At 55.7% G+C, this 16,000-nt stretch overlaps 1 protein-coding gene and 1 long non-coding RNA gene across 10 annotated transcripts in view; one reads left to right on the forward strand and one right to left on the reverse strand.

Moving 5' to 3' along the window:
• Nucleotides 1–16,000, forward strand: part of SHANK2 (SH3 and multiple ankyrin repeat domains 2) — a 687,472-nt gene that overhangs the window by 651,574 nt on the left and 19,898 nt on the right. For 5 of the 9 annotated variants that reach the window (XM_032282493.1, XM_032282495.1, XM_032282494.1 and 2 more), the window contains 7 exons: nucleotides 1,107–1,242; nucleotides 1,764–1,844; nucleotides 2,119–2,127; nucleotides 3,480–3,500; nucleotides 11,932–12,062; nucleotides 13,994–14,105; nucleotides 15,042–15,062. In XM_032282493.1, coding sequence (XP_032138384.1) covers nucleotides 1,107–1,242; nucleotides 1,764–1,844; nucleotides 2,119–2,127; nucleotides 3,480–3,500; nucleotides 11,932–12,062; nucleotides 13,994–14,105; nucleotides 15,042–15,062 — 511 coding nt within the window. The remainder of the gene's footprint in view (nucleotides 1–1,106; nucleotides 1,243–1,763; nucleotides 1,845–2,118; nucleotides 2,128–3,479; nucleotides 3,501–11,931; nucleotides 12,063–13,993; nucleotides 14,106–15,041; nucleotides 15,063–16,000) is intronic. The other 4 variants (XM_032282491.1, XM_032282489.1, XM_032282490.1 and 1 more) reach the window with 4 other exon arrangements.
• On the reverse strand, nucleotides 11,061–12,948 carry LOC116554575. The gene is made up of 2 exons (XR_004270230.1): nucleotides 12,864–12,948; nucleotides 11,061–11,172 (listed from the first exon to the last, which is right to left on the reverse strand). It is a non-coding gene; the product is annotated as an uncharacterized LOC116554575 (long non-coding RNA).

The raw sequence follows: 16,000 nt of genomic DNA on the forward strand, positions 1-16,000 counted from the left end.
ATTCAGGAGCTGCTGGGATGATGGTGCCAGAGGCCGCCTGTGGAGCTCAATTGCATGGACAGGGATGAACCCAGGGCCTTTTCACAGCAACATCTGAAAACCACTAAGGGTTATTCCTGCAATAGCCAGGGTGGGCGGTGTCAGCCCAGTCACCTGCCCAGTTCCAGTCTCTGTCACTTGGGTTTCCTCTGGGAGTGGCATGGGCTTGGGAGGCAGAGAACAAGGCCATCTGCTGCTCAGCGTTGCTCAGGGAGGTGAGAGGAGTGCACAGCAGAGGAGCCAGGGCCCAGCCCCGCCTCTGCCTGTGTGATGGCCCCGAGTCCATTCCTGCTTCCGTGCTTGGTACATTTGCCACAGTGAGGACAAATGGCGCACGGGAGGTAATGGGCTCCTAAAAGGACCACAGGACAAAGGCCACAGTGTGGCAGCCTTAGGGGTCCCCAGCCTGCCACCCACCATCCCAGGAGCACTGGGGTAGCTGGCCCCTGACACGGGCCAGGGACCCCACTCAGTGAGTGCCCTGTTGGGCCAGGCTTCTCTGCTTTCTCAGGCCTCTGGAGTGAGAGAGCAGGGAGGGAGTGGGAGGAAAGGGGCCGCGTCAGTGTGATGTGTATTCCCAGAATATATGAGAAGCAATTAAGCACCACCTTTCCTCCTCCTGTGAGGATGCAGAGCCTGGTGCAGCCCAACCCGGGAACTTGCCTGTATGGCTTTTCGCAGGCAGTCTTTCGGTGGCTGTGAAAATTGCCCCAGGCCTGTAAAAGTGAGCACTTAAGGATGCTCAGGTTAAATAGGAATCAGTCATTCCTCAGCTTCAGCTGCAGAGGACTCAATGGAGAGCTGCAGTGTCAGAGGAAGTCCTCCCCACCCCAACGGGCCTGCCCCAGCCTCCTGAGCCACAATTAAGTGACCTCCACAATCACAGCAACATTCATTCTGGTTTCCCCAAAAGCACCTTTGTTTCCAAAAACATGACAGTCTCACTCCCTTCACTTCCCTGCATTCGCCCCCTTTTAGGAGCCCACATTGTCTCTGCGTTGGGTGGGTGCCAGCTGTCTTCCTCTCCGCTGGCTCTCACTGATGCCATTTTCCCCGCCTTCCCACAGGTTAACAATGAGAATGTTGTCAAAGTCGGCCACAGGCAGGTGGTGAACATGATCCGACAGGGAGGGAATCACCTGGTCCTTAAGGTGGTCACAGTAACCAGGAATCTGGACCCCGACGACACCGCCAGGAAGAAAGGTACTCACCCCACACTGCCCAGCTCCAGCCTGGGGCCCTACTGGGGGTGGGTGGTGGTGGGCAGGACAGCTGGTGGGCCCTCTCTCCAGCTGAGCCCACACTTCTGAGAGCCGAGGCACAAGAGTAAGGCTGGTGGAATTTGCCACCAGAACCCATGACATTGACTTGGGGCTTGCAGGCTGCCGGAACTATCCGTGCCCCACCAGGCATGCCCTGTTAGTCACTAGCAGGTGTCCCCTTTTGCAGGCTTCCACTGGCTTCCCAGTTGGTGTCCCATCCCCTCCCTCCGCCTGCCCAGGCCCACTCATGAGAGGGCAGGCTCTGCACTGCAGTTCAGGGATACGGAAAGACCCTGCTGAGCACCTGTCCTTTCTTATCCTAAGCATGCCTGCGCAGCCCCTGACCACCACAGCCAAACAGCCCACAAACCCACCTGCCAGCCTACGGGGCCACCACCGGCCTTATTCCCATGTCTGAAAACATAGGCTGGGGTCTCACACCATCTGTCCTCTGCCCTCCAGCTCCCCCGCCTCCAAAGCGAGCACCAACCACGGCCCTCACCCTGCGCTCCAAATCCATGACCTCGGAGCTGGAGGAGCTCGGTAAGTCACACACCCGGCCCAGCCCAGCACCGCACTGTCACCATGCCTGTCCCTGAGCTGCCCTTTGCAAAGCATCAGGCTATGCATGACCCCATGCTTGCTCACTACCCTCTTCTTGCCTCTGCACCCAGACATGCATCAGGAAATGCCCCTGCATGCCCAGCAGCCCCACGCGTGCACCTCCCTTGGAGCCTGGCGGGGAGTTATTGCTAGTCCTTCCTCTTTTCTGTTTATCTAACATTGTTTTGTTTTGAATTTTTGGGCCTCTCACTAGTGGATAAAGGTAAGCAGCCCCACCAGGTACCCAAAGCAGCTCCCCCTGCTGTCTAGGGCACCCCACCGACATCCACCTTGGCCCAGGCCTTGGAGGCCTGTGGGAGCTCCTCCCCACATGGCTCAGACCAGAAGGCTCCAGCCCCCCTGGGATCTGTATAGATAGTGTGGGCTTCACAGAGCGATCTGGTCTGCATAGCAGGCTTAGGAACTCCTGGCACCTTTGTAAAAGGTCTACAAGGAACAGAGAGAGGCTCTGGCCCTCTGACTCCATCTTGTAGACTGGGAAAGGGCGACTACCAGCCATGCTGGCCACGCAGGACCCTGTTCAGGGGAGTCACCATGAAGCCCAGGGACACCTTTGGAAAGAGGGTGGCTCTGAAATGCACAGAGAATGGCGTGTGGGTGGAAACGCTTGCTCCACTGGAGCACAAATTGGAGCTGGTGAAGGGAGCTTACATGGGCACAGACATGAGCCCCTGCCCGAGGCCCACCGTCCAGTCCAGCTGGCCCGGGGTGTTGAGAGCCCAGCCCCCTGCCAGTGCTTTCACTCACAGGCCCCATCCTCCCTGCACTCCTGGCACAGGCAGCTTTCCTGAGAGGGGTCTAGCAAGTATTGCGACAGCAGTAAAGCAGCGGTCATCACTCCTCAGGGCACTGAGGCTGGCCAGGCCGCCTCTCACGAGGTTGTGGGGCTGGAGTCAGGACGGGCATGAGGCCTCAGTCTTCTACAAAACAGCAGCCCTCCAGTGGCACTGCCCTACCCACCCAGACCTACCCAGAACCAGTAGTTTCCCGCATGGGAAACCCACTTCCATGTGCCCCAGCCTCACAGGCAACGGAGGAGATTGAGGGCCTCCAGGCCCTCTCCACAGGGGCCTATCCCGGGACTCCCCAAATGGACGAGCCCAGCAACTCTCATCTTTCTAAGGGGTGCTCCCGTGAGCTCGGCTCAGTTGAGAGACAAAGGAATGAGGCAGGAAAGGCCATAGGTGCGCTCCAAAGGCTGATCCAGCCTCCTCTGCTCAAGTCTGCTCTGAGAGCTCATCCCCAACTTTGGCAGGGTGCTGGTGAGATGAGGGGCACTGAGGAAGAAGGAAAGCCCCTTTCCACTGCCAGGCAGTAAGTTAATGAGCAGGGCAGACAGGACAGTTGTGCAGGTAGCCAAGGTCTGGGGAAAGCTGCTCCATGGATAGCGCAGCCTGCGTTCGCAGCGCTCCAGACGGCCCCTGCTCCCTGCCTGCCACCCCAGTGCCAGCCCAGCCTGCTCCTGAGGTGCCCTGAGCTGAAAAGGCCCTAGTGTAGGCTGCCAGCAGGCGCTACGTCCTGGTGGCTCACAGCGCTCCCCTTTCTGTTTGCAAGCCTCCGTCCGGAAGAAGAAGGGTAAGGGAGGCCCAGTGTCTGTCTCAGCCCCCTGCCCATCATCCCCCGTGGAACAGAAACCTCCTTTGTGACACCATGAAGTCTCAAGTGTGCCACAAAGCCTTGTGTTGTCTTCTCCATGCCGGGTCCTGCCCGAGGAGCCCCTGCCCTGGAACACATTCGTTTGTCTGTCCTTCCTGCTTGGCTTCTCCTGTCTGTGTTTCCCCAGCGTGTCCTGTGTTTCTTCCCTGAGCTGTGCTGTGTCCACATTGTCATGACTGTGAGGCTGATGGGACCCATTTGGTCTCAGCTGAGCCTGTCCCGGCCAGGTGGCCTCCAAGCTCTGTCTGTGAGGCCTCCCAGGGGACTGAGTCACATAAGGCTGCCTGGATGGGTGACTTGCAGGTGAGCAGAGCCCCTGGCTGCATTCCTGACCCTCACGCCCCCTTTGTGGTGGGCAGGGACTGCCTCCCTTTAATGCCCAGAAATCACCCACTCCCCAAGAGGCTGCTCTGTGCCTGCCACTGGGCGGAGAAGGGAGCAGTGTGAGCCCTTTGACTACACCTCCGCACCCAGGGCTGGTGTGGGGTGGGAGACTGGCAGTCACTGTGGCTGTGAGCCCCAGAGACACTCAGGTCCCCCCTTCCACAGCAGCAAGCACATCTAGGGGTACTGCTCACCACCTGCTGGATGCAGCTCCCCCAACAACTAAAAGCAGCACTCCCGGCTGGGTGTGGTGGCTCATACCTGGAATCCCAGCACTTTGGGAGGCCGAGGCAGGCAGACTGCCTGAGGTCAGGAGTTCAAGACCACCCTGGCCAACATGGTGAAACCCTGTCTCAAAAAAAAAAAAAAAAGCACACTTCCAACTACACATCCCTTGGAGTTGGGAGGACCCTAGTACCTGGCCAGAGGCCCTGGCCCTAAGGCACATCTTAACTGCGTCCCAATCACACTATTTGGGAATGGATCCTGAAGTGGGCACAGAACCACCACTGCCTCCTCCCCTGGCTGTCCCTGCCCACCACCCCCACCTGTGTCATCCCAGCAGCCTCTGTGCAGCAGCCCAGGGCCTACACCAACATCCTGCAGCTGCCCAGAAAACCCCAGTGGGCTTTCTAGGCCCCACTGCTGCACCGAGGATGTGGTGGACGCACAGGGTACAGAATACTCTTCTATGTTGTGCAATTACATTTCTATGTGAATGCTCCTTCAATCCAAGGCCAACCCCCAGCTCATGGGAACGGCCCTCTATTCATCGCCTACCTGAGGAAGACACCCAACCCTGGGTGCCCAGGAACCCAGTTGCCAGAACAGCGAGGGACAACAAAAGACCCTTGTCAGGGAGAACAGCTCAGGACTCAGGTGGCTGAGCCGCTGTGGGTGCCTGTGGCCTGCTGGGACCTGGCCCTATCCATCCCACCCTCCTCCCCTAGGGTGGTATTGAAGGAAAAGAAGAGTCACAGCCTGCATGGCCAGGCATAGTTCACGCAGAGCACAGGCAGGAGCCCCAAAGAGAGATCTACCTCCCCTCTGAGCAAGAGAAACTGGCTACAAATTTGAGCTTAAATGCCCCGGAACCCCAACCCCAGATATAACGTGGTGGGGGTATGGGCAGGAGGACCCCAAAGGGACCAGCAGCCGTGGCCCAGCCTGGTCACATTGGGGGATCCTGCTGGGGACTGAAGACACTGAGGGATGCTGAGAGTCCCTGCCTCCCAGACCATGAGCACATTCCAAGGGTACACATGTGATGTGCGGAGCACAAAGTAGGTACATGGCAAATGCGCCAGGCCCCTCATGCTGCCTCCACCTGTCTCTAGGAAGACTGACCTCGCCTTAGAAAAAGCACTTGTCATGCTCCAGAAAGGCCATGTGGATAAAAATTCAGGCCTTTGCAGTTGTATTGGGTTGAAAAGTGGCCCTCAGTTCTGCGAATGGGACCTTACTTGGAAATAGGATCCTTGCAGATGTAATCAAGAAGAGGGCATGCTGGACCTGGGGGGTGTCTACATCCAGTGATGTGTGCTTGTAAAGAAGGAAGGAACAAGCCCAAGAAACACCACAGATTTCCAGCAGCCCCAGCAGCGGGGAGAGGCAGGAAAGATTCTCCTCAGACCCTCCGGAGGGGCCTGACCTTGGACTTGCAGCCTCCAGAGCCGTGCAGGGAGACGTTTCCATTGTTTTAAGCCCCCCAGTGTGTGGTCATTTGTCTTGACAGCCCTGGCAAAGCACCTCAAATCCCAGCTCTGCCCCCACTAGCTTTACTCTGCTTAGTGATCCCAGGTTTTCAGTTCTCTATCTGTAAAATCCTTGTTTAGTCTTTGAGTATTCTTTAAGCACCTTCACTGGCTCCCAGACCCTGTGCTGGGCTCAGGCAGAAGCTGGCTGTCAGGCAGCGGGTAGAATGGACCTCTGACCCCAGGGCACATGAAGGGGACTGTGGCCTCCACCCTACCAGACACCTCTGGCTACACCTCCAGCCCTTGGAAAGCATGTGACTCAGAGCCCGCGGACCAGGACCAGTCCACCAGGGTCCAAGCACACACTGCCACCCTTCACTGCCTCGTTGGGAGATTAAACCAAGAGGCTGGCCAGCTGGCACCGGCTGCTGCTTCTAACACATGCAGCTCTGTCCTCTAACATCTGGTGCTGCAGATGTGTGTTTTCCTTTTGGAAATGGAGGGACATTTGTACTCTTTCACTCATAGACAGGACCCCATGGCACTGCACCTCCAGAGAGGTGGACAAACTACTTCAAGCTCACACGAGGGGAGAGAGCCTTGTGTGACTGAGAACCAACAGGGTCCCTGGATCATCTTGGAGGATGAATTGGGTCCTAGGAATGCTGAAGAGCTGCAGCAGCCCCACGCCATCCTCAACAGGGTCTGGTCTGCTGCTTTCTCCCCAGAAGGTTCTGACGAGTCAATGGAGAAACAAACAGCTGGGCATTCTGCTCCTCAGTGGGGCTGGCTCCCAGGCTCTGAGCCTGCTGCATGGCCACAGGCAAAGGAACTCGCTAGACAATGGACCCAGGATCATTTCAGTCCGACGCCCATTTCCTACCTGGGGAACCGGGAGACTCAGCCACCAGGTGCCCGTGTGGTCCTGGGCCTCCTGGCCTCAGTATGGATGCTGGGGTTGTGTTACTCCTTGATTTGGTGACTCCCTTGTGACTCGCTGAGGATACAGGGCAGTGGCAAGATTTCTCTAGCACAGGGCACAGGGCACGTTGCTTCCTGCCCCCTTACAGGGGAACCTGAATGTAGCTCATGGTCCAAAGTCAGCTCACAGGCTAGGGGGCCCTGGTGACAGGCAGGGCAGGCAAGCGACAAACCTACCACCTCCCCTTCCAGAGCACACTCTCCCAGTGTCTGGTCAGCATCACGTGTGCCTACTAGAGCAAATGCACATTGCTCAGATGGCTGAAACACGGGTGACTGCTGGAGCATCTTCATCAGCTTCTCACTAGAGTGTTTTGGGATTTAACAGTTTCAAATCTGTCTGAGGATCATTTTCAGACACAGCACTTCATTCTAAGACTGCCGGGGGCCGGATTCACTAATCCCCTTCATCTGGAGTCCCTGAATAAAGACCTAGTTCTGAGCTTTTAGAAATTAAGCATAATCCTTAGGAGCCTAAAATGAGAAGCAGGAATCTGCAGTCCTGTGGTGTTTCTGAAGAGTCTCCATATCCTGGTATAAGTTCTCCAAGACAGGGACTGAGAAGGTCAGGCCAGCTCGCTCCCACTGGCCACATCCCCAAGAGGCAAGGACCAGGAGGGGACCCGCACCCCCGTGATGGAGCAATGCAGGATTTTCCCTCTTTTCATTTGAATCACACTAACTTAAAAAGGAATGCTAGCCCCTGACCCTACCAGCCCAACAAGCCCAGTTGCTCTCACATGTTCTGGTTCAAAAGAACATTTGTTTGGGGCTTGGAAGCAAGAAGGGAAAGGTTTAAAACAGAGACCAAATGTCTACAGTCAAGGTGGCCACAGCTGGAGGGATGCACCTTCAATGACATGACCAACCCCACCCTCTGATGGGGCGACTAGGATAATGGGAAGGGTGCCCACCCTGCCGCGTGCTTCTCCTGGATGAGGCAGAGCATGCCAATGGTGACCCAGCCAATGGCAAAGAAGCCTCCTGCTGCTGCTGCTGCTGCCCACCAGGGCCCAGGGCTGGGCAGCACATCCACATGGCGGGCACAAGGCTTGGGGGCACCCCCAACACCAGCCCCAGCTCCCACCTGGTCCCATCGTTTGCCCCTGTATGGCCTTATTCATCTCAGACCTGAAATGTTTTCCTCTCAACGTGGGAACAATCCCTCCACTACAGCCAACTTCTCATTAGGATGAGAAACTAGATGATGGGCCCCAACTTCCACCTGATTCAAGGATGGTTGTCATTACTGACCAGGACACCTTTCCTTTACCCTGGGCACACAGTTACGTGAGGTGTTGTTGGCAGGATGCCTGCCGCAGGCCCTGAGGTCTTAAAATCACAGCCTGCAGCCTGTTCAATCTGGGCACGTGAGGATTCCAGGCAGTGCCCCAGGGAAGCCTGGCAGTGAACCCTCAGTGTGTAGTGGATGGAAGTGAACCAGCCCCATCAGCTGTGGGGTTTGTTAATACAGAAGAAACAGATGTGTGGCTCCTGGAAGGGCCCAGCTGGAAAGGGGAGCTTCTCGATTCGGCTCATTTAAATTGTAATCCCAGGAAAGCTTTTACGCTCAAGAGTCCTTCCCTCCTTGATGTGCCCAGACATGGCCTAACAGCACAGCTGAGCCTGGTCAAAGCCTTCCCACACCCACCTGCTCCCAGGCCTCCCTGCAGGGCCTCAGTCCTCTGGCATCTTCTGGGTCTGACCCCTCTGTCAGTGTTCAACGCCGACAACTTTCCCTCACCTTGGCTTTTCAGCCCTGGCTGCCACCTTAGCCTCTGAGCTTATCATAGCTTGGAAGTCCGGCCAGGAGGGATGCCCAGGGCTTCCCACCTGGGATAGGCCTTCCTGCATCTCCATGGGTCCAGGCCTGAGCACAGGCAGGTGGCAGCCAGGAAGGCACCCTTCCCTGTCTGCAGCTGTGCACAGTACCAGGCGAGCTGGATTCTGTGGACACCCCTAGAGCTCAGGTACCACCTGGAATGCCCCCATGGGATGTGTTATTAGGCCCCAGCTGCTCGTCACCTAACTTGAGGGCACCCATTCTAGTCATATTCGTGAAGGCACATGCTGCTGCACCCCACCCAGACCTCGCCCTCCACTGGGGTCAGAGGAGGGGCCCAGGCCAGCACTGTCAGGAAGCATGTCCAGGGGTGTCCCACCCTGCAGTGCCCTGGCTCACCACAGTTGTGGGACATAACTCCCCGATGCCAGAGACACATCTCAACCCCCGTTTCATTGGAGAAAAATACCCTAGGGGCCACCAGTGGCCACATCCCACCTGAGGCAAAGCTGAACAGCCACTGCCTAGCACCCCCGCTTCTAGGGACAGACCAAACTGCAGCTCCAAGTCACAGCCGGCCAAAGCAGATCACCCAAGTGTCACCTGATCCTGAGTCAAGGGGGAGTAGCCAAGCTGACAGGCGAGGCCAAAGTGGAGAGACCTGCACAGAAACAAATTTGACCCTAGCCATCCAAGGAGTCCCAGCCCAGCCCTTGGAGGGGAAAGGCTCCTTGGAGGAAGCAAATTGCTGGGACCATAGCAGGTGGACCCGGCACTTGCAGCTCAGGGACCCCAGCAAAAGGGAATGTGAGACTAGACAGCCACACAGCACCTGCTGCAGTCAGAGGAGCTGGGCTGAGGAGGGCGGGAGAGGAGGGCCTTGAATGCAGGCAAGGACAGCACGGCTCTGGACTGGGTCACACGTCCAGCCAGAATGTCCCCACTGCCCAGTGAGATGAGAATCAGGGGTTTCTTACCATGCCTGACTAGTTCCCTGAAGAGCAGATGCTTAGCATCCACTAGGGGCATGACCCCTCGCCAAAGAGCCAGGACGGCTTGTGGGTCCAGGAATCATGGAGAGAATGCGTGAGCAGGGACGCAGCACTGGGCCCAGTGCGCCTGCAGGCCCAATCAGCTGGACTTGGCTGTGAAGGGAGAGAGTGCTACAGGGGAAATTTGGCTGCCTGGACACCATGGGGCAAGGGCTTTCTTGCTTTGTGTGAACACTTGGCATTTTGCTGACAACTGGAAACATGGTCTAGGCCAGGGGTCGGCAAACACCTCCCAGAAGGGCCAGATGGTAAGCATGCTGTGCGTGGCAGCCGTATAACTTCTGCTACACATTCTCGTTCCTTTGCTTCCCCCTCTTTGTCTGAAGACTCTTTAAAAGTGTATGGCCAGGTGCCGTAGCTCACACCTATAATGCCAGCACTTTGAGAGGCTGAGACAGGCAGAACACTTGCGGTCAGGAGTTCGAGATCAGCCTGGCCAACATGGTGAAACCTGGTCTCTAATAAAAATACGAAAATTAGCTGGGTATGGTGGCACATGCCTGTAATCCCAGCTTCTCAGGAGGCTGAGGCTTGAGAATTGCTTGAGGCCAGGAGAGGGTGGTTGCAGTGAGCCGAGATCACACCATTGCATTCCAGCCCGGGTGACAGTGAGACTCCATCTTAAAGAAGAAGAAAAAGTATAGACTGCCCTGAGGTTCTGGCCTGGTAGGGGCAGGACTGGAACCAAGCCGCTCATCCAACTCTACCATGAGAGTGTCCACAGGTGTCAGAGTTGTGTATGTCTCAGCTGCTCATCAGGTTGAGCGGCCATCACAGGGCGCCCGGCTCGGAGGACATCCCATGTGGCAGTCCCCTGTGCCTAGATGCTCCGAGATACTGGCACACCCCCATTTCCACTCCCCAAACTTCCTCTTGTGGGGACCTCTGGTCTGGGCTTTCGTCAGGAGGCCGGTGCCTTCATGTTGGACAACCCTGAGCACTGCCATGGCTCTAGGAGCTTTGCCTGTGGGTCAGCTCCCCATGAGAAGCTGCCATGACAGGGAACTTCCACCTCATCTTGAAGAACAACTTGGAGATGTGGGCCTTCCTCCCTGCATTCTCGTCAGCTCTGACTCTCACAATGGCCTTAGGGCTCAAAGTCTTGGCAAGACCCTAGCATACATTCATGGGGGGCCACCAGACACCAAGAGTGGGTTTAGGGTGACCAGGAGAAGGCAGAATGGCCTTTCTAGATGGCCTTTTTCTCCTGGGAAGTAAGGCCAGTGCTGTCTCAAAGGCTTAGAATGGGGTGAACCCACCAGGCACCACACTGGCTTTGTCCCAACCCAGTGACATCCCAGAAGTGCAACTGGGGTCACCTTTTCCAGAATGCACACTGGGACTAGAAGACCAACTCTACAGGTCTCAGTAGCCCGGCACTTGCATTTGAACATCCCTAGACACACTCTTATGCCGTCCCGAACACCCTGAGATAAAGCTAAGGTATCGGGATACCTCCAGGATGTGCTTCAGTTTTCAAGTTAAAAAAAATGCTGTAAATGTCCTTTTTAAAAAATTTGTTAATTGCTAAGGATCCCTTATAACTGAACTTTTGCTTTTTTTTTTTTTTTTTTTTTTTTTTAAGGAAATGGGAAGGTTCTGCTTCGGGGAAAATAAATGGAGACTTCCCTCTGCAACACTTACTGATGTCTGGGGGCCCGTGACCACCCTGGCCTCTTAAACACCCACACTGCCTTGGGTGGCAGGTCCTCATGTCTTGGTCATCACAGTTACAAAGAAACCACATTTCTGGGTCTCTTAAAAAAAAAAAAAAAAAAAAAAAAAAAAAAGCTTCAAAAAGTCGGTTTAGTCAACCCTCACAAGAATAAATCCCATTAGTAAGAATAAAGTAATTCCACTAAAGAAATGGCCCAAATGCCTGTAATCCCAGCATCTTGAGAGGCCAAGCTGGGTGGATCACTGAGGTCAGGAGTTTGAGACCAGCCTGGCCGACATGTTGAAACCCCATCTCTACTAAAAATACAAAAATTAGCTGGGTGTGGTGGCATGTGCTTATAATCCCAGCTACTCGGAAAGCTGAGGCAAGAGAATCACTTGAACCTGGGAGGCAGAGGTTACAGTGAGCCAAGATCATGCCACTGCACTCCAACCCAGCCAACAGTGTGAGACTCTGTCTCAAACAAAAAAAAAAGAAATAAATGGTCTAAAAAGCTTGAGGAGCCCTTGGTGGGCTGAGCACTTCCAAGGAGGCAGCCGAGCTGTGGAGGGTCTTCTATGTCCCTCCACATGCCTCTGAGGGCAAGGTCTGGGGAAGGAGTCCGTGCCTTGGTGGGAATGCATGTGTCAGAGGCATATGCATGCTCCCCATAGCAACGACAAACACCCCCCCCAGTTTTGGATGCTGGAGTGGCTGCTGCACCTATGCGCTTTCCTACCTACACCCAGCTTCCCCCGCTGGTGTTGCTGCTCCAATCCTCGTGGTTGTGTTGCAGATAAACCCGAGGAGATAGTCCCGGCCTCCAAGCCCTCCCGTGCTGCTGAGAACATGGCCGTGGAGCCGAGGGTGGCGACCATCAAGCAGCGGCCCAGCAGCCGGTGCTTCCCGGCGGGCTCGGACATGAACGTGAGTGGCAGTGCCCTGGGACCACGCGGGGGGAGATGGGCGGTGACCCAGGAAGTGGGTGGGCTGTCTCAGCAGCTGAGGTGCACACGCTCTCATGTCTGGTTCATGCTGTCCAGAGATGGGGCCCAAATCTAAACGGCCATAGGACGAACAGCCGGGTCCATGCAGACTCACAGTTGGGGGACAGAGCAGGCTATATCCAAGCCCTGCCCCTCCTTTACCACACTGCCTGCCTCCGTTCACTGAGTACCCCAAGCCTTGAAGGCATTCCCCATGATACCTGGCTGAGGACCTGTGAGCAGATGGATGTGAGGGGCCTTGACGTGCTCTTCAGACAGAGGGAATCTCGGCTCCTAGTCCACCCAGAGCACAGAAATGCTCTGGCCTGGAAGAGGCCATCTGTCCCACATCCCATGTGGCAGTGCCCCCAGCCCAGATGCTCCAAGATCCTGGGCAACACCTGTCCTCAGAGCCAGAAATGCCATGAAGGGCTTCAGTGTGTGCTGTGTGCAGTGGGTGCCCAGCTCAGAGCAGGCTGCCCATGCCATGGTCACCTTCCCTGGGCAGTCAGGAGGGACACAGCTGGAGAAGGGCCTAGGGCAGAGGCTGCTCGATTCCCCTCGGGCACGTCCTGGGCAAGGCCTGGCCTCCTGGACCCCTGGATTGCTTCTCGGTTTTCCAGAGGCAGCCATTTGAGCCTGATGTTGGATTCCGGCACTGCCTACCTATCCTGATTGCTTACCCAATTTAGTATTCTTTTTGAACCAGTATCACACTAACTCACTGTGCCTTTTCTTGAACAATAGCACCCATAAATATTATAAATTTACCATAAGGCTTTTCTGTAATGTGCATTAAATAACTGTTAATGATTAAAATGAAAATATCTGCCTTCACCCCTCCTCCCATCACCTCTGAACTCCACAAGTGCCTGCCCGTCCTTGCCTCCCATTTTGTTCCCAGTCCTTTGCAGTGCCCATGTGCCCCACCTTGTTGCGGGGTGTCTGAGACAAGTACCCTTGACCTCCCCAAAGGGTCCCACTTTCCTCCCCCGCCTCAGGGCCACACAGTGAGACAGAGGCTGCGGACGCATGGAAACTGCATCTCCAAGCTGGAGTAATGAAAGCTTGCAACATTTCCATCGAGCGTCCACATCTGATATTTTCCTGGGTTGCCCTCCAACACTACGGGTATGGGGCCCTGAGCCATCTCAACTTGGCAGATAAATCAGCAGCCTGGGGCAGCAAAAGGGTGGGCAGCACCAGGACTCTGCTTCCAAGGTGGAGGAGGGGAGCCCTGGGTGGCTCCTGGAACAGCCGAGGAGGGAGGAAGCTGGGGACAACCCGCTGCTGCAGACTCCAGCTGTAACCCTGAATAGCCCTGGGGCTCGCGCAAGCTAGCCAGCACATCACGCTCACCCACACAGTGACGGCACCTAGTTGGCCTTCGCGCACACTACGGGGCTGGTGTCATGAGCCCATTTTATGAAAGAGGAAATGCTGGCTCCTGTGTAAGGACTTGAAGGCCACATGGCACACAGGGGGTGGGGTATGGACACAGGCCAGACTCCACTGCCCACCACTCTCCCGCAGGACATCCAGCCTGGCCCCTCTCTCAGAGAGACGTGTCTGTCCAGCTGCTCTGGCGAATGGTATCACAGCAGACCACATCTCCATGGAGCAAGGCGTGCTGCCATCCTCACAGGGTCAGAGGCCAACAGCACTGCAGCCAATAGGAAAGGTGCCGACAGAGGGCCCTTCCTGGACGCTCAATGCTGTGGTTCTCACCAGCCTCCCTGTAGACTTGAGGTGGCTCCAGAAGCAGCTTGTGGGAGCTGCAGCAACAGAAGTTCCCTTGTGGCCTCTGGGGCCTGTGACTGTGGGAGGGGGCTGGCCAGGGCTGCGTCTCACCCTGGGCTCTCTGGTTTGCAGTCTGTGTATGAACGCCAAGGGATCGCCGTGATGACACCTACTGTTCCTGGGAGCCCAAAAGCCCCGTTTCTGGGCCTCCCTCGAGGTACGATGCGAAGGCAGAAATCAATAGGTAAGAAGTGTGGCACTCACCCACAGAAGTTGCCCTGGGCTTTCAAACACGCCATAGAGCCCTTCGGAAGTTCTGGCCCTCCCCGCCCCACCCCGGGCCTGCCACAGCTTTCTTGGCATCCCACCCCAGCAACACCCTGCCAGCCCACCCACCGGAGGGCAGAAACCTGACTTTGCCCACCAGGGAGCCACTGGAACAACTGAGTGGCATGAAACTTATCCACCCCGAAGGATACAAACTCCAGGGTGCCTTGTATAATCTCGAACACCAGTATCTGTGATAATTCCAGCAGGGTAAAGGGGGAGGGTGGGTGAGGTGGTCTGGACTAGCCCCCCTGCTCCACCCTGCCCTGCTCAGGGTGGGAAGGGTGAGTGGGTTCCCTGTGTTCCCTAGCCACCGCCAGGCCAGGAGCATGAGCTCAGCAGATATACTTCCAAGGGTGGTCAGGTCAGAATTCCAATGAAATAATGTACTGTGTGTTGCAGAAAACTGCCTTCCTTTCTTCTTAATGTCACAACTATTCCTATTGACTCTGTTGCAGGCACAGGTACACTTGACCTTGAGACAAGGTCACACTTGACCCTTTTGAGACAGTCCTTTGTGAGATAATTCAGCATTGCCTTTACTGTGTCAATTCTGTTAGAAGCTAAGGTCCCTGCCCTGTGAGAGTTGTGGGGGCAGCCCTGGGACTCTGGTATGCCCAGCCCACCCCAGGGGCACTGTCCTGTGTGTTCTGGAAATGCCTCTGGGCTGCTGTATAAAAGCGCAGCATCTTTGTGAGTCTGAGGTGGATGACTGTAGGCAGTCACTAGGCAGTAAGTGGCCGTGGATGTGGTGTCTGCTGCACTTAAAGCTCCCCCGCACCACCAAACTCGGGGAGAGCTGTGTGTTTGTCTTGCGGTTACTGGTTAATAACAGCTGATTTCCTCCTGTCAGACAGCAGAATCTTTCTATCAGGTCAGTGAACCCTTATGGTTTGGAATCTGTAATCTGAATGTAACCCAGTTTACTTTATAAGGTGTATTCTTAAATTAGTACTCCTTGGGAACATAATTGCCAGGCAACCAACTCGTAGTGACTGGTCAATGGAGAATGCCTTGAATGACCCATCTTTGCAATGCCAAAATGTCCTCCCACAAGGAGTATGTTAAATTTGGAATACCCTTATCGAATGGAAGTTTTCATTGGAATAAATTATTGTAGTTTGTCCTAGGAATTTTTTTCATTTAAGTAATTTATTTTGCTACCTCTTTGAAAAACCTGCATGCCCCCGACACAAGATCCCCTGTGCCGTGCGTCTGTCGGTGCGTGCGTGCGTGTCTTGCTTCCCTTCTCCCCCAGTGCTCCTGTTGACATTTCTGTGTCTTGAGCTGCTGAACAGTTTGTAAAGTCACACTCAGGCAACATACCCAGAGAGCCCTCAGGCCCCACTGCTGGCCGTTGTAGGACCTCAGCTGCATTCCCCCATACTCAACATTCACATACTTTCATGAGGTCAACTCATGGAACACGACTTGGACTCTGTGCCAGGTCAGCCACACTTGAAGCCTGGTCAGTCATGATCATGGTGGGCCACTGGGCCCTCAGCTGCTGCACCAGACGGTCTCGGGCAGGGCTAGTTCCAGGGCTGCCATGGGGACGCAGAAGGGGCTCGCTGAGGCCCGGCTCAGGCCAGGGTCTTTAAAAGAACCTGGGCTCTCCCCTCAGTCACAGGCTCCAGAGCCCACATGGCCCCTCCTCTGAGCTAGCAACCCCTAGCCACCCAGCTCTCTGCAGGTCCAAAGGACTCCAGGACACACAGAACCCTTAGTGGGGCCCAGTGAAGTCAGGCAACAAAAGGATTCACGTGACCCTAGAAGGAACGCGCCTCCTTCCAGCACACACAGCGCCAACGG

Source organism: Sapajus apella, unplaced genomic scaffold (assembly GCF_009761245.1).
Source record: "Sapajus apella isolate SASKATOON/1434 unplaced genomic scaffold, GSC_monkey_1.0 scaffold14, whole genome shotgun sequence".
Lineage (NCBI taxonomy): Eukaryota > Metazoa > Chordata > Mammalia > Primates > Cebidae > Sapajus > Sapajus apella.